The 25,811-nt window shown below is 50.9% G+C and overlaps 2 protein-coding genes across 2 annotated transcripts in view; both read right to left on the bottom strand.

Annotated features, from left to right (window-relative positions):
• Window positions 1–910: 910 nt before the first annotated feature.
• TPM4 (tropomyosin 4) lies at window positions 911–24,650 on the bottom strand. Its single transcript, XM_058292634.2, has 7 exons — window positions 23,136–24,650; window positions 21,646–21,767; window positions 20,991–21,057; window positions 19,758–19,833; window positions 7,266–7,328; window positions 7,111–7,180; window positions 911–2,259 (listed from the first exon to the last, which is right to left on the bottom strand). The coding sequence occupies exons 2-7, from the start codon at window positions 21,761–21,763 to the stop codon at window positions 2,177–2,179; spliced, it is 477 nt and encodes a 158-aa protein (XP_058148617.1). The 5' UTR covers window positions 21,764–21,767; window positions 23,136–24,650; the 3' UTR covers window positions 911–2,176.
• Window positions 21,853–25,811, bottom strand: part of CIB3 (calcium and integrin binding family member 3) — an 8,554-nt gene continuing 4,595 nt past the window's right edge. Inside the window, 3 exon segments of the mRNA XM_058292631.1 lie at window positions 21,853–21,919; window positions 23,136–23,269; window positions 23,512–23,639. Coding sequence (XP_058148614.1) covers window positions 21,853–21,919; window positions 23,136–23,269; window positions 23,512–23,639 — 329 coding nt within the window.

Raw genomic sequence — 25,811 nt, 5'->3', positions numbered from 1 at the left:
GAAAGGATTTCATTGTACTTGGGAACATAAAACGGTTGGCATCCTGCATTTAGCTTTTTAAAAAGTTTTCACTTCCCCTTTCGATCCATTTCCTTCCCTCCTCACCCCCAGTTAAGGAGATCTTGAGGCAAAGTACAAAAGCAATTCAGGTAGTGAAACTGCTGTGTTCTTTGAGACTCTCTCCTCCAAGCTCCCAGCCATCTAGTCAGCTTAGCCTTAAGGCTATTTCCATTGGATCATCTCTTCCCTTCCATTTCCAGGCAACCACTCTCCTGGATTATTAAAATATCATCCTAATTGGTAATTCCTGCCTCTAGTCTACCTTCCCTCTAAATCCTTTCAGAAAATGAATGCTAAGTGTCTTGCTATAATTTTGATTCCTCAAGTTTTCAGCAGCTCTACACTCCTGACCAAATTAAGTTTACATTCTCCTCACTCAGAACTCATCCTACCTTCCTGCTTTCCCATTTTTACTTTCTTTAGATATGCGCTGCACAGAAAGTCTTACCCAAGCAGGCCTTGTGCTTTTCCAACTTCTCCTATTCATTTTTTTTTTTAAGATTTATTGTTCGTTTATTTCTCTCCCCTTCCCGCCCCAACCCCCCCGTTGTCTGTTCTGTGTCCATTTGCTGCATGTTCTCCTGTTCATTCTTCACAGCCCAGCTCAGGCAGGACTGGGAATAACAAAAGACAGAAATGTTTGAGTTACCAAAGCAAGGTGCTCTTGTGTACACGACGGAGCTCATAATCCTTGTATCATGAAATCATGATATAAAGCAAATAAACAGAATTTACTAAGTTCTTGGGACAGTTATCTTCCTTTTCCATCCCAGGAACCAACGTTGCTTGAGAACGTTGAGAACAAAAGTGCCTTGCCAATCCCCACGCAGTTTACAAGTCACACACGTCGTACTTTATGTAAAAATTTATTTGGCCAAAATGTAGAAAAAGTGATATGATTCCCTCCGATACAGTTGCAAGAAAAGTGTGGATTTTATCCCATTGCTCAATTCGCTAGTGTATCTTCTGGGTAGTGTGATGCTTAATAAATAGGAGTGCGGGGCAGGGGATATGGATAAACTAGAAGCAGGGTGACGTTTCAGCCAGAGTTGTAAACTTGAGTTGGCCCCCCCACACTTCGGGGGAACGTGGAATGTTTCAGCTCTGAGATGGTAACTCAGCAAGCGAGAAATTTAATCAGGAGGCTTTTGGTCTTTTTACGCACTTGGTCCCAAAGAAGGAATTAAAAGCTAAGTAAGCAAATCTTCCATTTGCTATTCCCTGAAGTCTGGAGAATGAAGCTGGGCCAATCTGCTTTTACTTTGCTGCCGGAGAGACCCTTTCTGCTTCGTATTTGTTAATTAAAAAGAAAAAAAAAAGCCTTTGTCCAATTTATCGATGGCTGGCGGGCTGTTTGATGTGGCAGCCCTGAATGGTACTGAACTTGACCACACCGAGTCCTGCTGAGTGGCTGGCCTACCAGGGCGGAGAGGCAGGGGTCATTATTGGAAAAAGCCATCTGCTCCTGAGAAGCCAACTTTAGAATGAAAGAAACATATCGAGGAGTTTTCCAGAAAACATCTGGGTTCCTATGAGGACTCTTTCCCAAGCATTCTCAGGCTGACTGCTCAGAGATGTCTGCTGTGCACAGTGGCGTGTGGAGAACAGCCAAGATGATTAGGCTAATCTATATGTGGTTTATGCCTTCCCACAAGAGTTCTGTTTTTTGTTTCTTTTTTTTCCCCCTCTGGCTCTGGATGGAAAATCCCCACCCATTTTAATGTGACGGTCCCTGGCCTCCTACAGTGTGACCAGCAGTGGCCCAGCAGGTCGTTTTTCACCCTTTTAAGCCAACCCATGACCAGATATTAGTGTCTGCGTTCTTGAAAGTGTGGGGCTGTCTATTCTCCCAGGAACCAAATACCCTGCCTAAGGAATAAATGCCACTTGAGGATAAAAAGAGAGCAGAAAAAGCCAGTGCCATTGGGAAAAGGGAGCAATTAGACCTAAGTGGTGCTCAAAGCTTCTCTAATACAAAATATCGGGGCACACAGTCATAACGTGTTTGGCATTTCCAGCAAAGAGAGAGATGCAATAACAAAAGAAACTTCTTTCAAGAGAAGAGAGAGACACGGCGCTCTGAAGTTTCTGTTGCAGCGGGACTCTTCTGTTTGGGTTATATACAGTTGAGTTCGTTTAGTGTCTCATCCAGTGTCTGATGTAAGCCCACATTCTCTTCTTTGGCCTGGGCAAGTTTTTCTGGTGGAGAAAAAAAGGGGAGGGGCGGGGGGGGGGAGAAATCAATATGCATCTTCACAAAAAAAGACAAACGTCCACATCTCCAAGTGCCAACGTGAAAGTAATAGCAGAGAAAGTACTTATTATTTTGATGACAGCAAACACCATGGTATAACAGGGCCCAAGTGCCAAATTTAGGAGTCAGGCAGGGTTGCCAGAAACACTGGGCAATTCAGTGAAATGTGAATTTCACAGAAGCAACCAATCATTTTTCGGTATAAGTGTACGCCAACTATTGCATGAGACATACCCATACTGAAAAATTACTCGTTGCCTTATCAAATTGAACCCCGTGTCCTGCATTTTTATCTGCTCTATCTTGCAACCTGGTATCTGAATACCTGGATGTAAGCCCCAGTGATGCCACCGAGGGAAGCCATTTAACCCTTTTCGGGCCTCAGTTTCCCCATCTGTCAAATGGGACTATCACCAGTGCTGTGTGATGGAAGTTATTACGAGGAAGAAATGAGAAATGCTCCAGAATGTAGGAAGTGCTGCCAAACCTAAGATGTGAGTCCTGAAGGTATAGGTGATTTAATAGCTTTTCTCCTTGTGCCAGTTAGTCCCCAAGCCTTTGGAAAGAAAATACAGTCCTGTAACCCATCTTGCCTCTGGAGCTTCTGGAAACAGCTATTCAAATTCCAGTCATCATGGTGCTATTGTGTCTGTGCATCCAGCACGATGGAGTAAAAAAAAAACCCCAGGTAAATGCTACGTGACCGAGATTTAAATCAGACGACGGGTATGTTATGAAGTGACTGAACTGATAAAACAAATTTGGAAACCACAAAAAAAGCCAACTAGCGCTAGGCATGACAGAGCCTCAGAGAGGGTTTGTAAATGAGCGATGCCCGACAGGGGATTGGGCCAAGACTGATTAAAATACTGGCGGAAGGCAAAACGTCCCATGAAACACGATAGGATCAGCCTGGAAATTTCCAGAAGCAAAAACACGTGAACACAGAGGATGGCAACTTTTCAGCCACGACTACCGAACCTTTCGTTGGACAAGACTCTTCGGAAAAGAAAAAGCAAGTGCCTGACGTGGGGAGGTTTCCACTAGAGGGTTCTCTATAATCTCGATGGACAAACGCTCACCAGTGTCTACCCTGTGTGTGTGTGTGCGCCAATTTCTTCATCATCTCAGTTAATCCTCCCAACCACTGAGTCATCACCTCGATTTGGAAGCAAAGTGTTCAAGGTCTCCCGGCCAAAGGGTGGGAGAGCCAGGGTTCAAATCCAGGGCTCTGGAGTGCAAACGCTGACCTCTTGACTTTCCCTTGCTACCTGCATTCCCTGGCCACAACTCTCCCTTAAGCCTTCTCTACACGTGTGACCTGCAGTGACAACTGTGCGTGGCCAGGTCCTTAGACGGTCAAGGGGTCATGGTAGAATGCCATTGCACTGATCTCTGTAGAATAAGTTCCACCTGGGTGGTCAGGTAAGCAGAATGGCTGGACGGGCAGGGCCGCAATTATTTCCAAAGGGTGGAAGCCAGAGATATCTGGAAAAATCCCAGGAGCAAGCATGCAGAGAACGCCAACCAACGAAAACCACCCAGCCCAAAGGCCTGTAGTCTTTCCAAAGACATATAGAGGACAGAGGGGGCAGGGAGGGTGTGGGTAGTTGAGGGGCGATAGATTTTGAAGGACTGGGTATAACGCATTGGGTCAGGAAGTGGATTTGGCTCACCGGATAGAGTGTCCGCCTACCACATGGGAGGTCCGGGGTTCAAACCCCGGGCCTCCTGACCCACGTGATGAGCTGGCTTGCGCGCAGTGCTGATGCGCGCAAGGCGTGCCGTGCCACGCAGGGGTGTCCCCCGCGTAGGGGAGCCCCACGCGCAAGGAGTGCGCCCCGTAAGGAGAGCCGCCCCACGCGAAAAAAGTGCAGCCTGCCCAGGAGTGGAGCGGCCCACACATGGAGAGCTGATGCAGCAAGATGATGCAACGAAAAGAAACAGATTCCGGGTGCTGCTGACAAGAAGACAAGCGGACACAGAAGAACACACTGCGAATGGACACAGAGAGCAGACAACGGAGTGGGCAGGGAACGGAAGAGAAATAAAAAATGAATCTTAAAAAAACAAAAAAAAGAATTGGGCCAGGGAAGCAGATGTAGCTCAAGTGGTTGAGTGCCCGCTTCCCATGTACAAGGTCCTGGGTTCGATTCCCGGTAAAAACAAAACCAATGAAAAACCCAACTCTCATCTGGGAACGGATGTAACTTGGTGACTGAGCGCCAGGATGGGGTCCGTATGGGGTCCAGGGACTGAGCCCTGGTACCTCCTAAAAAAAAAAGGATCAGGCCAGAGATTCCCGCCTGGATAAAGAAGCTGCGCCATGAGGACTACGAAGCTAGAGGGGCCGGAAGCCATGCTGTACTCGGAGAGTTTCAGGCCATTTTCACGTCCAAGGGCAAGCCTGGAAGATGCGGCCTGGACGTTGAAATGTGTTTCTGGGACGTCCTGCGGTGGCGCTGGGGGACCCGGAAGGTCCCTTTGGGACAAGGATTGTTTCGTGGGCTCAAGGTCTCAACGAGTGTTACCTTTTCGTACCCAGAGGCCGACGTGATGAGCTCGGACCCCACCAAGGCCGGGCCCCTGGCTGTCGTTAACTCAAACAGGCCAGAAGGGAGAAGCCGGCCTGTGCGTCAACTTTGCAACTTGGGAAAGAAGAGAGAAATGCCTGGTGTCCCTCCCATGTCCCATCCCTGCTCCTGGGGACATCTTTGAATCCCTGGTGCGGGTCTTTTTCGAAGGGCAGGGGACAGATGGTGAATGTTCCACGAACGACGAGGCCACCGTGCCCGGAGAGTTGACCACGGAAGAGACACACCAGAAAAAGCAGAGGGAGAGCAAACTGCCACCGCCGCTGCAACGCGCTTTAGACCCGGGTCTGCTGGGTTTTTTTTTTTTTTTTGGCAAGTCCTGCGGGCTCGGTTCAACTGCCTGAGAGGTTCAAAGAGAGGAGGCTCCCGTCCCCAGACCTTTTCTGCCGGAGGACACCTGCGCTCGCTGCACGCAGATGCCATCGGGCCACGCTTGGGTCCGAGGGCTCGTGCCAGGGCGGCATGGCTCGCCCGTTTTCGGAAGGGCATCGTGGGCTTTGCGGGTCCCTCGCCCTGAAAGGGGGCTCTCCGCCTGTGAGCCAGCGACCCTCCCCCCATTTTGTCCCGGCCACGGGACTGCGGCTCCAAAGCGACCAGTGCCACCCGTGACAGTGAGGCAGGAGGGACGACGGGGACTGCCGGCCTTTATTTCGGTCACGCGACCGCAGACACGTCAGATGACCAGGCCGGGGACCCCAGGGCCCCCCGGGGGCCGCAGTGGGAAGGCGGGCTCCGGGGCAGCTAGGCCAGGGGGGCCCGGGGCCACCTCTCAGAGGGGGGCCGTGCCATGGAGCGCACGGTTCAGCTCCTCGCTGACAGCTTTGAACTTGAGCTTCTGAGCGTAACACGTCATCTAGAGGCCGGAGGCCCCCGGGGACAGAGTTCGGAAGGACAGGCACAGGGGACAGAACGCGAGGGTCGGAATGGAGAGTCACAGGTGACAGTGGGAGGAAGTGAGAAAAGAAGAAGCGAGAAGACAGCACGTGGCCCGTGGCAAGCCAAGGAAAACGAAAAACCAAAAACCCGAAATGGGCTGAGATTCTGCAATGGTGGGGCCCCCTAAAATGATTTCGCAAAGGAACTTATAAGAGCCCGAGGACTAGAAAAGCACAAGTGTCTTCCCAGCCCCAACCCCCCCAAGGTTAGCCTGACTCCCCATGACATCACCCGGTTCAAAGGTCATACTCTGGAATGAGCCGTTTCCCCCTTATATGGAAAGCTCATTTCCAAATCCAAACACTGGGCCACAAGGATTATTTTTAGGCTCTTTCTGGGGAGGGGACAGGCAGCGTGGGAGCTTGACGCCTGAACCCCAAGATTCTGGCATTTCCGGGCTAGTTCATGATTTGAAAAATCAGAATTCTTTGGTTCTGTTGGGCTGCAGGCTCGGAGACTTTCCCCAGGTCTCTACGTTCTATTACTGCTGGGTTCTCAGATCGGGATAAGTTTCTGTAAAAACACAAGGCGGGAAGCGGATTTGGCTCAACGGATAGGGCGCCCGCCTACCCACATGGGAGGTCCAGGGTTCAAATCCAGGGCCTCCTGGCCCGTGTGATGAGCTGGCCCACGCGCAGTGCTGATGCACGCAAGGAGCGCCCTGCCATGCAGGGGTGTCCCCCGCGTGGGGGAGCCCCATGCGCAAGGAGTGCACCCCGCAAGGAGAGCCACCCAGAGCGAAAGAAAGTGCAGCCTGCCCAGGAATGGTGCCACACACGGAGAGCTGACACAGCAAGATGACGCAACAAAGAGGAACACAGATTCCCGTTGCCACTGACAAGAAGCCAAGCAGGACACAGAAGAAGACACAGCGAATGGACCCAGAGAGCAGACGATGGGGGTGAAGGGAGAGAAATAAATAAAATCTTAAAAAAAAAAAAACCCACAAAAATGCAAGGCGTCTCTCAGAATGAACAAACTGAAATAAATCCTACCCCCCCCCTTTTTTTTTTCCAGAGAGGCATGTTTGGATCTCTCCACGCACATCTGGAGCTTGTTAAACAGACTTTGTACTTTTGGAAATGGCCTGACTTCCCTTTGTGCTCACTGGCTTGTCCGAGGGCTCAGATGGGACCCACTCTGCACCTGACTTTCCTAAAGAGAAGTGAGCCCAGCTCCGCCCGCCCCAGCCGGCCTCCAGCCGGCCACGAACTCTGTCCCCCTCCGGAGAGGCGCGGCCGACAGATGCAGAGGGTGCTTTTTTACCTTCCAGGTCATCAATGGTCTTTTCCAGTTTTGCCACCGTTCTCTCGGCAAATTCCGCGCGGGTCTCGGCCTGGGGAAGAAAGGGGTATCTCATCACCACTTCCAGACTGGCCCCCCCAGGCCACAACTGACCAGCCGGGTGAGCCGTCACTCACCTCCTTCAGCTTGTCGGACAGAAGTTTGATCTCTTCTTCGTATTTATCCTCTTTTTCGGAATACTGTGGGAGAAAGCAAAACAGCGCTGAAACAGAGAGCAGGTGCAACGGCGAGCAAGACCGGTCCACCTACCCGCCCCCCGGGATCTGAGACCCCTCTCAATCAGAAGCAGAGTGGGTGTCACCACCCCTGCATCCTTCGAGATTGAGGAAGGTGGAAGCGGACTTGGCCCAGTGGTCAGGGCGTCTGCCTGCCACATGGGAGGTCCATGGTTCAAACCCCGGGCCTCCTTGACCCGTGTGGAGCTGGCCCATGCGCAGTGCTGATGCACGCAAGGAGTGCGCCCCATAAGGAGAGCCGCCCAGTGTGAAAGAAAGTGCAGCCTGCCTAAGAATGGTGCCGCACACACGGAGAGCTGACACAACAAGATGACGCAACAAAGAGAAACACAGATTCCCGTGCCGCTGACAACAACAGAAGCGGACACAGCAAATAGACGCAGAGAACAGACAACCGGGGCGGCGGGGGCAGAGAAATAAATAAATAAATAAATCTTAAAAAAAAAAAAAAGATTGAGGAAGAAACAAACCCAAGGGGGAAATGCAACTATACAATAAAGTAGACTCATGATTATTCTAGCAATGGAAAAACTTGTAACGCTGCTGTGAAGATGGTGGCCATCAGAGCTTCCCAGGGGAGGGGGAGGGAAGAACAGGTGGCATTTTGGGGACATCGGAATTGTCCCGCCTGACACTGCAATGACAGATACAGGCCATCATACATTTTGTCATAACCTATAAAACCGGGCCGGGCACAGTGTCAACGATAATGCAAACCATAGACCGTGGCTAGCAGCTGCAGTATGTGCCCGTCGATTGTCACCAACGTAGCACATGAATGAAAGACGTCGTTAACGTGGGAAAGCGTGGGAGGGGAGGGTGTGGGGTGAATGGGAATCCCCGTTTGTTTTGTTTTTTTTGAAGCACCGGGGACCAGGGTTTGAACCTGGGACCTCGTGTGTGGGAAGCCGGTGCTCAACCACTGAGCCACATCGGCTCCCCTGAGTTGGTTTTACCGTTTGCCTTGCTTGTCATTTGCCTTTGTTTTTTTTTCAGGAGGCACGGGGCACCGAACCCAGGACCTCCCGTGTGCGAGGCGGGAGCTCAACACCCGATATTTGTGATGTAACGTTTACATAACCTATAACTTCCTCCACAAAATAATAAAGCCGGCGAAATGCCAGGATTCCCCGCTCAAGGTAAAACAACAACAAAACGAAAAGCAAACAAACAAACCCCCCCCCTCCTGGTGCTTTTAGAAAAGGAGAAGAGGGAGACATAAAAGAACCCAGGTTCCCGATCGCCCCGCCGATGTGCCGAGCGTCCCTAAGGTGCAAAGCAGAAGAAAGGTGGGCGAAACGCAAGGACCTGAGAGAGGACCCCCGGGGCGGCTCGATCGGCCGGCCCGAGCGGACCATTCGCGATCCGAGGGTGCCGACGACGGAGCAGAGAACACCCCTGGGGCTCCGGGCCCCCCCGCCCACAGCGCCGGCCACCCCAGAGCCGGTTCTGTGCCCTCTGCTGCCCGGGGAAGTGTCCGCCAGCCCGGGACGTCCCTTCCCTGCCGGAAACTCTATTTGTCCTCCAAGGCTCTCCCTGGGTTAACCACAGCGGGACGTGTGCCACGTGCTCGCGCGCCCACCCAACACCCTCCAACCCATTTTACAGACGAGGGAAACTGAGTCTTCAGCACCTCCCCGGGGCCACCAGTTCTTAGCTGGTCCCCGGGCTCTGGGCCCCTGACCGTGCCTCTCGCCAGCCTCTCCCGGGGACCGTTCCCGGCCTCCCGAGATCGCGCTGCCGGCCTCCTGGAGCACTCTGTGGCTCCCTAGGGCAGCTCCTCCTCTCCCGAGAGCCTCGAGGGGCAGGCGCTGGATTTCTCCCCGTTACATCTGAATCCGGGTCCCGCACGGCATTTATTCATGAGCCATCTGAGCAGCGAACCCGTGCCAGGCGGTGCCTCGGAAAGCTACGTAGAGAAGCAGCACCTGACCCTGCAGTCCCACAGATCCTAAGTCCACAGGGACCCCAAAGAAGCGAAAAGCAGGGGCTCGAACAGATATCTGCACGGCGCGCATCTGCAGCAGCATTATTCACAATTGCCAAAGGACGGGAGCCACCCAGGGGCCCGTCAACCGTCCACCGTGGTCTAAACACACGCCAGCGGATGTCACTTCGCTGTCAAAGGGACGACGCTTGGGTGACAAGTATCGGCCGACTGCACTGCTGTGAGATCAGAACAAGCCAACTGGGAAGGCAGAATCTAGAATACAGGGTGTATCGGGGCTGGGGTAGGGGCACCGAGTGGGGAGTTAATGCTCTATTGGCACGGTTTCTTTTGGGGTGAGAGGGAAGTTTTGGTAACGGATGGTGGAGAGGACAAAGTGTGGTCACTGTGCAATTGACAGCACGGAATTATATATTTGGATGTGCTTAAAAGGGAGAGGGGGGAGGCAAGATGGCGGCTGAGTGAACTTCCCGGTTACTAGCTCCTGGGGGGAATCGGCTGGGAGGCGTCGGAGACTCTTTGGGACCGGCTGTTTCGGGATTTTTCCTGGTCCGGAGGTGTCTGGACATCGATTTGGAGGGAAGGTAACAGAGAGGATCCATCTGTGAAATATACACGGAGATCCCAGCTACGTGTGGAGGACTCCCTCCTTGGGTAGGCGGAGCCGAGGCAGCTAGCACCGCGGCGGGTGGCGGGCAGGAGAGCCGAGCCGCGCTGTGCCGCAGCGGGCGAAGGAGACAAGCCCAGCCGAGCCTAGCCGTGCCGCGGCGGGCGGCGGGCGGGAGAGCCGAGCCGCGCTGCGCCGCGGCGGCGGGTGGTGGGCGGGGAAGCCGAGTCCGGCCGAGCCCGGCTGAGCCACAGCGGGCGGGGGGGCCGAGCCCAGCCATGCCGCGCCGGGCGGCGGGCGGGAAAGCCGAGCTCAGCCGAGCCCAGCCGAGCCTGCGGCAGGGTTTCTGTTCTTTGTTTTTTATTTTTTATTTTATTTTTTTTTTATTTTTTATTTTTTTTTTGTTGTTGTTGTTCTTTTTGTTCTTTTTTTTTTTTTCCAATCCTCTCTTTCTTGTCCCCAATATTCTTCTTATACTATTTTACCTTAACAAAACAATAGGTCCTACAGGAAATACCTCACATTTGCTGGGTTTCCTCACCCTCCACTGCCTCATTTCTCTGTGAATAGATTTAGCCTATCTACACTATCCCCTTTCCCCTACAACTTGATATCCTCCACCATCTGCTATCTCTCCTATATTCCATCTCCCTTTCTTTGATCCACAAAGTGTCTAACTCTTAATTTCTAATACCTTTGTTTAGTTTTCCATCTGGTATTCGTCCCTGAAACTATTACCTTTCTTTTCTCTTTCCCTCTCTCACGAAAACAATAGCCTCTTAGTACGTACCACATTCCTCCCATATTCAGTCGTCTACCTCATTATAGGTACTTTCCTACTACTATAACTCTACACAATTTACATGATCTAACCCCCATCCTCCCAGAACTCATATTGTTGCTTTGTAAACATATATCACCAATACTACTTCACACTTTTTCCTTCCTTACACAATTGACTTTCCCCAGCACTAATACTTTCCTTTAAAGTGAGCTTAACTAGCAATAAGAAATTGGAATAAGAAGAACAAAGTGACAAAGAGAAGATATAACACTTACGCAAAAACAACAGCTAATTAATCTCCAAGACTAGACAAAGAAGCTAAGGAACTGATTAAACCCGTCAAGAAAAAATGTTGACAAGACAGCAACAAAAATCTACAAACCAAACCAGTAATCAGGAAAACATGGCTGAATCCAATCAACAAACTGAAAATCAGGAAGGGGGGCAGGACTTCGCACAAGCAATGAAAGATCTCAGAACATTTATCACCGACAAATTTGATGAAGTAATGAAAGAGGTTAACAGTGTGAAGACAACACTTGGAGGGGAAATTGCAGACATGCGCAAAAAAATAACAGATATGATGGAAATGAACACCACAATTCAAGAAATCAAAAATACACTTGCAGCAAATATCAGCAGACTAGAAGAGGCAGAGCAGAGAATTAGTGATGTGGAAGACAGTGCATTGGAAATCAAACAGATAGTAGAAGTGGTCAATAAAAAGGTAGAAAAAATCCAGATAGGACTTAGGGACCTGAATGATAACGCAAAACGCTCAAACATACGTATTATAGGCATTCCAGAAGGAGAAGAGAAGGGAAAGGGGTCAGAAGGAGTGTTGCAGGAAATAATGAATGAAAACTTCCCAAATCTACTGAAAGAGACAGATGTACATATCCAAGAAGCACAGCGCACTCCACTGGTCATAAACCCCAACAGGCCCACCCCAAGACATATACTTGTCAAATTATCCAATGCTCAAGACAAAGAAAAAATTCTAAAAGCAGCAAGAGAAAAGAAAACCATCACATACAAGGGAAACTCCATAAGATTAAGTGCTGATTTCTCAGCTGAAACGATGGAGGCAAGAAGGCAGTGGTATGATATAGTCAAGGTACTAAAGGAAAAAAATCTCCAACCAAGAATACTCTATCCAGCTAAACTAGCATTCAAAAATGATGGAGAGTTCAAAATATTCACAGATAAACAGAAACTGAAAGAGTATATCAACAGGAAACCTCCCCTTCAAGAAATTCTTAAGGGAATTCTGCAGGAAGAAAGGAAAAAACAGGACAGTCAGAGATGGAGGAGAGTGTAAAAGCAACAAGAAAGACAAAAATAGAAGGGGAAAATAAAATAATACAAACAAAATATAACAAACACAAATCCAACCAAAATATGGCTACCATAAATAACTCTCTAAACGTAATAACACTGAATGTCAACGGATTAAACTCACCTATCAAAAGATTCAGACTGGGACACTGGATAAGGAAATACGACCCATCTATATGCTGCCTACAAGAGACACATCTTAGACCCAGAGACTCATGGAGGTTGAAAGTGAATGGCTGGAAAACAATCATACAAGCAAACAACAACCAAAAAAAGGCAGGAGTAGCTATATTAATATCAGACAAAATAGACTTTAAATGCGAAACAATTGTGAGAGACAAAGAAGGATACTATATTTTAGTGAAAGGGACAATTTGTCAAGAAGATCGAACAATCATAAATATTTATGCTCCTAACAAGGGCGCCTCTAAATATGTGAGGCAAACGCTGGAAAAACTAAGTGAAAGAATAGATGCATCTACAATTATAGTGGGGGATTTTAATACACCACTATCAACTCTGGACAGAACATCTCAAAAGAGAATCACTAAAGAAACAAAACATTTGAACAGTATATTAGAAGAGCTGGATCTAATAGACATATATAGATCATTACACCCAAACACAGCAGGATATACATTTTTCTCAAGCGCACATGGAACATTCTCCAAGATTGACCATATGCTAGGCCACAAAGAAAGGCTTAATGAATTCAGAAAGATCGAAATCATACAAAACAATATCTCTGACCACAGTGGAGTCAAGCTGGAAATTTGCAAGGGACAGAGACCCAGACTTCACACGACAATTTGGAAATTAAACAGCACACTCTTAGAAAAACAGTGGGTCAAAGAGGAAATCTCAAAAGAAATCAATGACTACCTTGAAACAAATGATAATGGTAACACAACATACCAAAATTTATGGGATGCAGCAAAAGCGGTACTGAGAGGGAAATTTATAGCCATAAATTCATATATCAAAAAAGAAGAAAGAGCAGAAATTGAAGAATTAACCGCACATTTGAAGGAATTAGAAAAACAACAACAAAGTAACCCAACAGGAAGAAGAAGGAAGGAAATAACAAAGATAAGAGCAGAACTAAATGAAATAGAAAATAAGAAAGCACTTGAAAAAATAAACAAGACCAAGAGCTGGTTTTTTGAGAAGATCAACAAAATTGACAAACCTTTAGCGAGACTAACAAAGAAAAAAAGAGAAAAGATGCAAATACACAAAATAAGAAATGAGAAAGGTGATATCACCACTGACCCCACAGAAATAAAGACTATCATAAGAGGATACTTTGAAAAACTATATTCCAACAAAAATGACAATTTAGAGGAAATGGACAGATTCCTAGAAATACATAAGCAGCCCATACTGACGAAAGAAGAAATTGATGATCTTAACAAACCAATCACAAGCAAAGAGATAGAATCAGTCATTAAAAATCTCCCAACTAAGAAGAGCCCAGGGCCAGACGGCTTCACAGGTGAATTCTACAAAACATTCCGGAAAGAACTAACACCAATCCTGTTGAAACTATTCCAAAAAATCGAAACAGAAGGAACACTGCCTAATTCCTTCTATGATGCCAACATTACCCTAGTACCAAAGCCAAACAAAGACACCACAAGAAAGGAAAATTACAGACCAATTTCTCTAATGAACCTAGACGCAAAAATACTTAACAAAATACTTGCTAATCGTATTCAACAACACATTAAACGAATTATACACCATGACCAAGTGGGATTTATCCCAGGTATGCAAGGATGGTTCAACATAAGAAAATCAATCAATGTAATACACCATATAAACAGATTGAGAGAAAAAAACCACATGATTATATCTATAGATGCAGAAAAGGCATTTGACAAAATACAGCACCCCTTCCTGATAAAAACACTCCAAAAGATCGGAATACAAGGAAACTTTTTGAACATGATAAAGAGTATATATGAAAAACCTAAAGCCAACATTGTTTACAATGGCGAAGTCCTGAAATCCTTCCCTCTAAAATCAGGAACAAGACAAGGATGCCCATTGTCTCCGCTCCTATTTAACATTGTCTTGGAAGTACTGGCTCGAGCACTGAGACAAGAGCCAGATATAAAAGGCATTCAAATTGGAAGGGAAGAAGTCAAAATTTCATTATTTGCAGATGACATGATCCTATATATAGAAAACCCTGAGAGATCTTCAACAAAGCTCCTAGAACTCATAAATGAGTTTAGCAAAGTCGCAGGTTATAAGATCAATGCGCAAAAATCAGTAGCATTTCTATACACCAATAATGAGCAAGATCAGGAGGAAATCAAGAAACAAATACCATTCACAATAGTAAATAAAAAAATCAAATACTTAGGAATAAATTTAACTAAAGAGGTAAAAAACTTATACATCGAGAACTATACAAGATTGTTCAAGGAAATCAAAGAAGACCTAAATAAATGGAAGAATATTCCCTGTTCATGGATAGGAAGACTGAATATTATTAAGATGTCTATCCTACCAAAACTGATCTACACATTCAATGCAATCCCAATAAAAATCAACACAGCCTTCTTTAAGGAACTAGAAAAACTAACTATGAAATTTATTTGGAATAAAAAGAGGCCCCGAATAGCCAAAGACATATTGAAAAAGAAAAACGAAATAGGAGGAATCACACTTCCTGACTTCAAAACATACTACAAAGCTACAGTAGTGAAAACAGCATGGTACTGGCATAAGGAGAGACACACAGACCAATGGAATCGAATTGAAAGTACAGATATAGAACCTCATGTATATAGCCATATAATATTCGATAAAGCCACCAAACCCTCTCAACTGGGAGAGAACGGCCTATTCAACAAATGGTGCCTGGAGAACTGGATAGCCATATGTAGAAGAATGAAAGAGGATTACCATCTCACACCTTATACAAAGATCAACTCTAGATGGATCAAAGACCTAAATATAAGAGCCAAGACCATAAAGACCTTAGAAAGCAGTGTAGGGAAACATCTACAGGACCTTGTAATAGGAAATGGCTTCATGAATATCACACCAAAAGCACGAGCAGCAAAAGAACAAATAGATAAATGGGACTACCTCAAAATTAAAGCCTTCTGCACCTCAAAGGAGTTTGTCAAGAAAGTAAAAAGGGAACCCACACAATGGGAGAAAATATTTGGCAACCACATATCTGATAAGAGACTTATAACTTGCATATATAAAGAACTCATATATCTCGAAAACAAAAAGATAAACAACCCATTTAAAAAATGGGAAAAAGATTTAAACAGACACTTCTCCAAAGAAGAAATACAAATGGCTAAAAAGCACATGAAAAAATGCTCCAAATCCCTAGCTATCAGGGAAATGCAAATCAAAACTACAATGAGATACCATCTTACTCCCATAAGATTGGCAGCCATGAAAAAAACAGTAGAATACAAATGCTGGAGAGGATGTGAAGAAAGGGGAACACTCATCCATTGCTGGTGGGAATGCAGAAGGATCCAACCATTCTGGAGGACAGTTTGGCAGTTTCTCAAAAAATTATCCATAGATTTGCCATATGACCCAGCAATACCACTGCTGGGTATATACCCATCAGATCTGAAAACAAGGACACAAACCGATATATGTACACCAATGTTCATAGCAGCATTGTTCACCATCGCCAAAAGTTGGAATCAATCCAAAAGTCCATCAACAGATGAGTGGATCAATAAAATGTGGTATATACACACAATGGAATACTACTCAGCTGTAAGAACCAATACACTACAATCGCACGTGATAACATGGATGAACCTTGAGAATCTTATGTTAAGTGAAGCAACCCAGGCATTGAAGGACAAATACTATATGACCTCAATGATATGAAATAAGTTAACTGCCTCAGAGAGCTAGAGTCTGGAAAAGTGGCTTACTGGAAATCGGGGGGTGGAGGAAGGATGTGAGTTAATGTCTGTAGGGGTGGAATCTGTGATGAGCTGGGGGTAAGTATGAGCACAAAGAAGGGACAAAATGGGGGCAAGGGGTTACCTTCAGGTGGGGTTTTCTGGGTTTGAGGGGGGCTGGGGATGGGAAGAGGGGTAATATGGTCCAAGAAATAGGTGGGAGGGAGGGGCAACATACAAACATGGGAGAGTGCCAGAAGTTCGTTGAGAACTAAATGTTGAGTAAAACGTATCAAAGTATAAATAGGAGGGTCACCTGGTTAGGACGCTCAGGGGGTATGGTCTGATGCGGGACGGACTCCGGAGGGAATAGCTGAAGGCTCATTTTGCCAAGGTGGGTTCTACCATTGGGTGGGGTGAACCCATATCCTGGGGAAGACTAATGCCGTCGAATAGAGAGAACTGTATCTCTCGTGAGAAAGGACGGCTCCCAGGGCATTAGATTGGCAGGCGTTGTGGGCCCTAAGGGGAGGGGAAAATGGACGTGCAATGGATAGAACAAAGGTAAATAAGGGGGCAAAAGAGGAGTTATGTGAGAGTACACGAGGATGAATATAAAACAGCTAATATTACACCAAAAACATATAGAGGACGACAGACTAATAATGAAAACCATAAGACAAAACATAGGATAACTAAAAAATTTAGAAAACTGTACAACCTAAAGCATGGAACACATAGTAAGCACAAATGTTACCTTGTTTGAAAACTATAGTTTCGGAATCTGTACATCAGTTTCAGGAAATATGATATGAATAAGTTAAAAGATTATTGCTGTGGAAGGGAAAAGGTTTTATGGTGGATCTGGGGAAATACTGTATATTGTATATATAAATTTTGGTGATCTAAGACTCTTCTGAAGCTGACATTATGTTGGGATTCACTTTACGGGAAGTTTTGGATCACAGAGTGGTTCAACAATGACAGCGGAGGAATACTGATATGGGATGTTATTGACAGGATGTATATGGTTGACAGGGAGTTATACAGGGCATATGCCCAGGGTATATGGTAATGTCTATATATACTCATAGTGGAAACAATTAAAAACAACAGCTGGGGGGGTACTGGGCTCCTGGCCGGGGAGTCACTGTTGTGGGCCCTGGGAGAGCAGCGGCAATCCTCCAGGTGCAACGGCAAGAACCAGGAAGGAAGGAGGGCCCAACAGTGGGCTCTTGCTACTAATGGCTACACTTTTGAGCCTATGCACCTGCAATAAGAACAAGGCCTAGAGTAGCATTGTGCCTGGGGGTTTCCTCCTGACAGCCTTCATGTTACTCAAATGTGGCCACTCTCACAGCCAAACTCAGCGTGTAGATGTGATGCATTCCCCCCAGCGTGGGACACGACACCCGGGGATGAGCCTCCCTGGCACCGAGGGATCACTACCACATACCAGCTGAAGAAGCAACTAGAAAATGACCTTGAATTAAAGATTCAATGCGGAACAGCAGAATATACCTGTCTACATATAATAACATGACTTCGGGAAGCGGTTTGACCTAATGTAAGGGGAAAATGGAAAGGAGAAATGAGATTATAAGGCTGTGAGTCTCTAAAAAAGAGTCTGGAGGTTGTCAGAAGGAATACCCCTATGTACAACTGAACAGAGTCTAAGAGACAGATAAGGTAGATACAACCCCAGGTATTGGTTCTTTTGAGGGATAAAGAGACCCACGGGTTCTATGGTCATGGCAGAAGGGGTTCACTGCCATGACAGATGGCCCTTCTTTGGAGCTGGTGTTTCTGCATGATGGAAATGGACTCAGAGGGGATCTCTTTTCACAAGACTTGCATGCTACTTTATTGGAATTGTAGTTGGTGCTGAGTTTAAGATATATGTAGGGGATTTGAATCTCTGGACTGATAATATGACACCCAGGCCCAGAGCCTCAACAGACTTCAGCTCCTACACTTTGACTTATTGGACTTACTCCACTCAGCTAACATGGAGTTGAAGAAGGTCAACCACCACAACATGGAGCCTAGAGTGTCTACAACTAGAAGCGGGAAGAGTGCATCCAGTACCCATGTGCAATCTAAGCCCTCACTTGACATAGGTGTGCAATGGACACAACCAATCCAATGTCCACAGAGGAAATGTGAAATGGGTGTGGGAACGGTAGCCATGGTGGCTGCTGGGTGTGGGGAACGGGAGGAAGAGATGAGATGTGGAGGTGTTTTCGGGACGTGGAGTTGTCCTGGATAGTGAAAAAAAAAAAAAAAAAAAAAAAAAAAAAAAAAAAAAAGGGAGAGAATTTAGGGGGTTAAAAGGGAAAAAATTTAGGCGGTATCTATATTAGGATAAAAATCACACTTGAAATAGGGCTGGGCAACGCAGTGACCCCTCGTGTCCGCTGTGGACTACACTTAATAGCACAATTCTGGCGATACCCTTTCTTTCATCGGTTGTAACGGAGGCACCCCACGGATGCCAGATGCTAAAAGTGGGTAGATGGGAACTCCGTATTTTCTGCACACTTTTTCTGTAAACCCACAACTTCTCTGACAAAAATAAATCAGGAAAAAAAAAAAATGCCAGGCGGCAGGGTGCTAACAAGTGTGGAGATGGCTCTGAGCAAGATACGTTTCCATTTTTTTGAAGTTGCTGTTTGGCAAGGAGACGTGCATCTAATTGAATAATTACAAGAAACACGTCATCCCATGATGTCCATGGGACAACAGAGTCGAGAGACGGCCAAACTAGGCGAGAAATCAGCGGAGGGCTCCCGGAAGAAGAACTCAGACCCCAAGAAGGGACAGGAGCTTCTCGAGCAAAGAGAAGAGGCCAGTCCACGAGCTCAAAGAGCCGGAGGAGGGAGTGGGGAGAGCAGGGAATGGTAGGATGCTGAAGTTCAAATGCAGAAGGACGGGTGGCAGGGAAGGGGCGGGCGAGCAGGAATCCAGCAGGGTTGGGGCTGTACTTCACTTCACTTCTCAGACACGTCTGTCCTTTAAGACTTACTTGGTTTCCTTTGAAAAACCCCAGTTTTGGGAAGCGGATTTGGCTCAACGGATAGAGCGTCCGTCTACCACATGGCAGGTCCGCGGTTCAAACCCCGGGGCCTCCTTGACCCGTGTGGCGCTGGCCCACGCGCAGCGCTGATGCGCGCAAGGAGTGCCCTGCCACGCGGGGGTGTCCCACGTGTAGGGGAGCCCCACGCGCGAGGAGTGCGCCCCACAAGGAGAGCCGCCCGTGTGAAAAAAGCACAGCCCACCGCACGTACGGAGAGCTGACGCACAAGAAGACGCAACAAAGAGAGACACAGATTCTGCCGACAAGAATGCAAGCGGACACAGAAGAACACACAGCGAATGGCCACAGAGAGCAGAGAACCGGGGGCAAGCGGGAGGAGAGAATTTAAAGAAAAAAAATTAAGAAAGAAAGAAAAAGAAAAAGCCCAGTTCCACCAGTCGTATCTACGGTTCAACAAAAGAAGGCATTTCTGGAATTGCCCAGGGTTTGAGGGGAGTGAGATCAGGCTCCCAATCTCCAATCCAAGGGACACTTTTTCGGGTACCCATCTCCCACCCCGTCTCCAAAGCTTGCTGAGGGGACCCAAGAGCCTGCCGGGGAATCCAGAAACTGCAGAAAAACCCCAACACGCTCGGCTCCGGGGCGCCGCAGCTCCCGTTACCAAGCCGAGGCCAGTGCCCGATGGCCCCCCGCGCCCCGGGAGTGGGGGGAAAGGTGGGAAGACGGCGTGTCCCTCTCCACCGAGGCCCAGCCACCCACCTTCTCGGAGGCCGCCTCCAGCGACTTGAGGTTGTTGGTGATGTTTTTGAGTTCCTCTTCCAGGTCGTCACATTTTCTGCACAAACACGAAGGGGATTTTGTGTCGGATCCGGGAACCGGGAGGAGGAGGAAACTCACGCTGCCCTGGTGGGGAATGGCGGGGGGGTGCCCGGCAGGAATGTGGCGGGAAAAGACACTCGGTGGGTTTTTTTCTTACCGCGAGGCTGGCCCACCGGGCAAAGGCACGGCCAGCCTCGGGGGAGCTGGAGGGTTTGGAAAGCTCCCGGCGGGGGCAACGGGGCCTCGTGGAATCCATGGGGGTGAGGGGGGGCCTACCAGGAGGGAAAACGGGGTCGAGAGTGGGGGGGGGCTGGAAGAAAGCTGTTGGGGCTGAGGCCGAAGGTGGGCTCGGCAGGGATTTTTAGGAGGTACCGGGATCGAACCCGGGACCGTGTATGTGGGAGGCAGGCGCTCAACCACGGAGCCCCCCCCCCGCTTCCCCAGTGTGAGTTGGTTTATTTCGCTTGTTTGTTTTCAGGAGGTACCGGGGCTCGAACCCGGGAACCTCGTACCTGGGAGGCAGGCACTCAACCACGGAGCCACACCCACTCCCCAACGTGAGTTGGCTTTTTCTGGTTGTCTGTTTGTTTTCAGGAGGTACCAGGGATCGAACCCAGGACCTCGTCTGTGGGAGGCAGGCCCTCAACCATAGAGTCACACCTGCTCCCCAATGTAAGTTGAGTTTTTTTTTTTTGTTTGTTTTCAGGAAGTACCGGGGATTGAACCCAGGACCTCGTACGTGGGAAGCAGGCGCTCAACCACGGCACTATACCCACGCCCCATGATGGGGGAGGGGCGGGATTTTTATGTTTCTGACCCTGGCAAGCTTTTGTGTCTGTGCAAGCTTTCCACCTTCACCTTTCCCTTGGGAACGTGCCTCTGCCAAAAATGACCTCAGGAGCAAAGCATTTCAACATTCCTGGGCAAAGCCGCCTGCTGCAGGCCACGCCTCCCCAACCCCCCCCCCCCCCGGGAGCTTTGTTCTGGGAAAACGGGACTTCCGGGGTTCCCTCTGAACACTTCCCATGTGGGCCACCCTTCCCACGGCGGGAAGAGCCAACAGGTGCCTTTTCTCTTAGTCGCCCCTGGAGGCTCGGGGGAGGCACTGAGCAGCCCGCTCCAGGCTCCCGTTAACTCCCAGCCGCGTCCCCCCCGTCCCCCTGTGCCACTCACAGCTCGGACACCTCCGCGCGTTCCTCGGCCCTCTCCAGCTCGCCTTCCAGAATGACCAACTTACGAGCTACCTGCGGAGACACGAGGGTGCCACTGAGACCCTTCCCCAACACCCAGGCGGAGCGGGACGCCCTCCCTCGAAGACTCCCACCCCCCCACCCCGGTGCTGCCAGCAGCGCCACCTGCCGTGGGAGGCTTTCTGCTGCTTTCCCGGCTCACGGAGGGAACAAAACCTGGAGCAAAACCTAAATGTTCTCCTCTCAGGCGCCAGGAGCGGGCCAGGCAAGGAAGGGGAGAGCTGAGCCGTGGAAGCTGGAGGAAGAGGGACTGGGCTCTCATGGGCCGCACAGCCATAACTGGGGAGTCACGGTGCTGCGTTTTAGCCACGCTGCCTGGACACCCCGTTGTCAGACAAGGCGACCCGACGGGTGGGTTTCCCACCACGTTAGACGAGCCCTTCCCCTTCAACTTATTTTATTTTTGAAACTGTGTGAGATGCGGTTTTCGGGCCGAGTGGCGGTCTCTGGAGAAACAGATGTGGATGCCGGAGGAAGGCCGACTCCCCTACAGCTTCCCCCAAGCAGCACCCCCAGGCCTCCCTATCGGCAGCCCCACTTCCCCTGCGCTTCCTGCGGCCCCCGTCTGCCGGCCCCACTTGCCTCTTCGTATTTGCGGTCCGCCTCCTCGGCGATGTGCTTGGCCTCCTTGAGCTGCATCTCCTGGATCTCCATCTTCTCCTCGTCCTTCATGGCCCGGTTCTCTATCACCTTCATCCCCCTGCAGGGAGCACGCGGTGGGGCCGTTACCACCCTCCCCATGCCTGTCAGGCCCGTCTCAAGCCGCCTCCCGAGCACCGGGCCCCCTAGACCCCCGTGGGCTGAGAGCCACTTGTACCCCGCTTCCCGTCGCTGACCGCCAGGCACCGGGACCTGAGCCCCGTTTCACAGACGAAGAAACCCAGGCGGTCCGGCAAGTCGAGTTTATCTAGTTGGTGAGGGGTCGAGCTGGGACTTGAGCCCAGAGGCTGGTCCCAGCTCCCAGGAACCGGCAACAAGGCCGGCTTGTAAGCCAGCAGGTGCCACAATGTGGCCAGAGTGCCATGGGAAGACTGGGGTGGTCACGGAAGACTTCCTGGAAGAGGTGACTTTTCTGCTAGACAGCAAAAGGTCAGAAGAGAGCCTCCCAAGCGAACGAGGAGGGGAAAGGGGGGTTCGGAAGTGAGAAAGAGCTGCACAAGGAGTCCCCGGGGCACGAAAGAACACTTGGGAAGTGGCAGGGAGCTCGGGGCAGCTGGGCTGTCCGTGGGGGCCACAGTGACAGATGGGTGTGAGGAGCACCCAGAATAGCGGGTGGACGGTGGTGGGGAGACCAGGGGAGAGGCAGGTGAGGGATGGGGAGGGCCTGACTGAAAGGGGATGTGTTAGCTCTGGGAAGGACGGTGTCCCAGAGACAGCTGGAACCTTCTACGGCTCAGCTGGCAGACCACGACACGGGCAAGGCAAGAGGCCGGAGGGAAAGTGGCGTGAACTTAAGTCCAGCTCCAGGCATAGAATTCTCCCTACAGAAACCCTGCAGCCGCGCCCCCTCTTTGGTTTTTTTTTTGGTCACTTCTATGTGCACGGCAGTGCCATCCGATCAGAATCTTTTGGGGGAGACTTATACACGAGGAACCCTTTACCAGCACAGACTTCTGCTTCTACCCTCGGTCTTTCCAGGCCTGTGCCAGCCCCTGCTGGGAGAACGAGCTGGAAGATCCCCACTGCAGGCACGAACGCAGGGTGGGCGCCAGGGAGGTTTACCCCTGGTCCCTGGAGGATAGGTGCTGCTGCCCCACGGCCCGTTGCCCTGCCTTGCGGCAGCGGCCTGCTCCCCCTTTTTGTTTCCCTCCTTGTGCACGTCACGCTGGAGACCGACGAGGTCCCCGGCCCAGCGGCTTCGGCCCGCCCTGCAAACTGGCTACGCGGCCTCGCTCGCCCGCCACCGCCTGGGAGCGGTGTGCCTGTGCAGCTGCCATAGGAACAAAACATCTGCACGTGGCTGGCGGGCACGTCCGTGGCCGGCCGGGCATGCCCATCCCGGCTCCTCTGGGGCCGGCGGCCCGACCCCCAGTTTCTGGAAGCACCCCCCCCCCCCAAGCGCCCTCACCTCTCGCTCTCGTCAGCCGCCTTCTCCGCCTCCTCCAGCTTCTGCAGGGCGGTGGCCAGCCGCTCCTGGGCGCGGTCCAGCTCCTCCTCCACCAGCTGGATGCGGCGATTGAGGGCGGCCACATCGCCCTCAGCCTGGGGAGAGGGGCAGCCAGGTCAAGGCCAGCAGCAGGAGCCCCCCGTCCCGTGCCATCCCCTTGGCAAACGCGCTCATCCTCCCCCTCCCCACCGACGCCCACTCCGGAAGCCAGACTTGGTGCCCCTGCTGGAAGAGAGAGTGCAAAAAGAATCCTGGCTCAGCCCATTGGCAAGCGCTGCTTGGCCTCGCCCGGCCTCTCCGCTGCCACGCTCGGTCGCCCCACTGCACGGGGGGCTACTGGGGGGTGGGCCCCGGACATCCCAGCCCGGGCAACTTCCCTTTCTGAACCTGTACCCCAAATCCTGCGGAGGTTTTGTGGGGAGGGCAGCAGTTTAGCCATCGAGTTGTAGGTCAAACCGGGGGTCCCTATTGGGACAAGTGAATCTCGGAATTGGGGGAGCCCCTGAGTTTATTTAAAAAAAAACAGGACCCCAAAAACGCCTTGTATGAGATGGAGGCCAGAGCTGCTGAAAAATAGCTGCGGGATCTAGAAACTTCTAACCCGAGAAGAAGACACAGGGGACGCTTCCACAGGCCTCGCAGACCGCAAATTCCACCGCGACCCCCTGAGACTGACCCTTTTGACAAATGCCACCAGCTCCTTCCAATCGCTGGTGCCTTTTTTCCCCCCTTTTCCCCCGTGTGAACCGTAACTACTCCCCGCCACCTCCGGCCACGGGGGCAGGACCGGATTTTTTTCCCTCCAAGGCTTTTTGGGGTCCATTTAACAGGGTTGTGCAACCAGCCCTTCTGCCTCATTCCGGGACATTTTCGGAAATGCCATGTCCCCTCAGCGGGGAAGGGACTGCGTTTAAGAGCAAGCCACCGAGGAGCTGGATTTGCCAGTTCTTGAAGAAAAGAAAAAAGAGAGCCCTCCTTTCTGTGGGAAACCGAATCCTGGCAAATGGGCTTCGGGCTCCTTTGCAACCCTCTGAAAAGGAGAAGGGCTCCAGGGACATCCGTTGGCAGACACGTGTGCATTTTTGTCGCCAGACACAGAGGGCCCTTCATATAAAAATATACATATATAACGTCTTTCGGAAAAACTGCTAGTCACGGCTAGTCCTTTGGGGCTCCACCCCTTCCCGCAATCAAAGTCTCCCACCCTTCACAAAGGATTTCCTTATAAGGTAAAAGAGCCCTGCCAGCTACATGTGGCAGAGGGACAGGAAGATGTCGCTTCATCACACAAAAATCTAAACGAAACCAGCTGTCGGGAGCGGACCCAGCTCTTGGAGCCTTGCCTGCCCGCGGCCGAGGGGGAGGGTTTTTCCTGCTCTGCTTCACCCTCCTCCTGCTTCCCTCTCCCCGGCACACCCTCCTGCTTTTACAAAGAGAAGGTTCTGGGGTGGGGGGGGGGCTCCACTTGCCAGACCCCACGTCTCCTCCCAGCTGGACCCCGGCCCAGAACTGGAAGTCTTGGCTCGCACCCCCCCAGGGTCATTTTTAAGCCCAAGTGATTGTCCTCCGGGCGAGATGACTGGGAAGGAGATCAAAGAGGGGGGGGTCCCACCGGTGCGGGCAATGAAAGGGGCCAAAGCGGCTACCGTCGGGTCGGGGGTGGGGGGGCGCTTAGCCGGGGCTGCAGCGGGCTGGGAAAGCCTGGCCGGCGTTCCTGGCTGGAAAACTTGGGACAGGGGTGTGGGCGTGGCATGGGGAGTTGAGCGCCTGCCTCCCACCCACGAGGGTTCCAGCCTCGGTACCTCCTTAAAAAAGAACACTTGGGACACATCCCTGCCAAACCCACCTGGCTGGGGGGTCCCCCCACTTGTGGGTGAGAGCCCCAGCACCCCAGTTTCTCAGGGCCCTGGCTCCCCCAAACCCCACCTTTCTTGTCTCCAGGCCTGGGCACACCCAGCCCCTCCCATTTCTTCTCTGAGCCCCTCCATTTGGAAACCTCTCCCCCGTCCCCCATGGGGGGTGGGTGGGGGGCTCACAGAGTACTAAGACCTCAGCCGCCACCCCTCCCCCATTAGACTGTGAACTTTCCCCCTGGGTAAGAGGAAACCCTGAGCACCTACTGTTTGCCAGGTGCTGGGAGCTTTTACTCCTGGGGTGGGGTGGGGGGGCGCCCTGCAGCCGGATAGGGGAGATCTGTGGTCACCCCTACTTTACAGAGGGGCGCACACGCTCCAAGAGGGTGCGAGAGGGGCCCGGGGTCCAGCTCCTGGAGATTGGGGCGGGGGCCGCCCTCCTCTCCCAGGCCCCTCCATGCGCGCCGGCGGCACACAGTAGGCGCTCCAACGAGCACCGGGCCGGGCCCCCTGCTGTCGTGGCCGGGCTGCGGGAGGAAATTGGGGCTCCCCGGACCCCCGCTTCCCGCCGGGCTGGGGGAGGCCAAGAACTTCCGCCCCGCCCTTGGGAGACACGTCGCCGCGGCGCCCCGGGGACGGGCTGGGCCTTCCCGGAGCTGGGCGAGGGGACCCCCCAGCTGCACCCCCGCGCCCGGCCCCAGGGCGGCGGCGGGGAGGGGACCGCGATCGCGGCCCGAAGCCCCCTCCCCGGCTCCATCCCGCTCCCCCCCCACCCCCGAGTGGC

Source organism: Dasypus novemcinctus, unplaced genomic scaffold, assembly GCF_030445035.2.
Source record: "Dasypus novemcinctus isolate mDasNov1 unplaced genomic scaffold, mDasNov1.1.hap2 scaffold_174, whole genome shotgun sequence".
Classification (NCBI taxonomy): Eukaryota; Metazoa; Chordata; class Mammalia; order Cingulata; family Dasypodidae; genus Dasypus; species Dasypus novemcinctus.
Note: the sequence above shows the minus strand (reverse complement) of the source record. Positions and strands in the feature narration are given on the sequence as shown.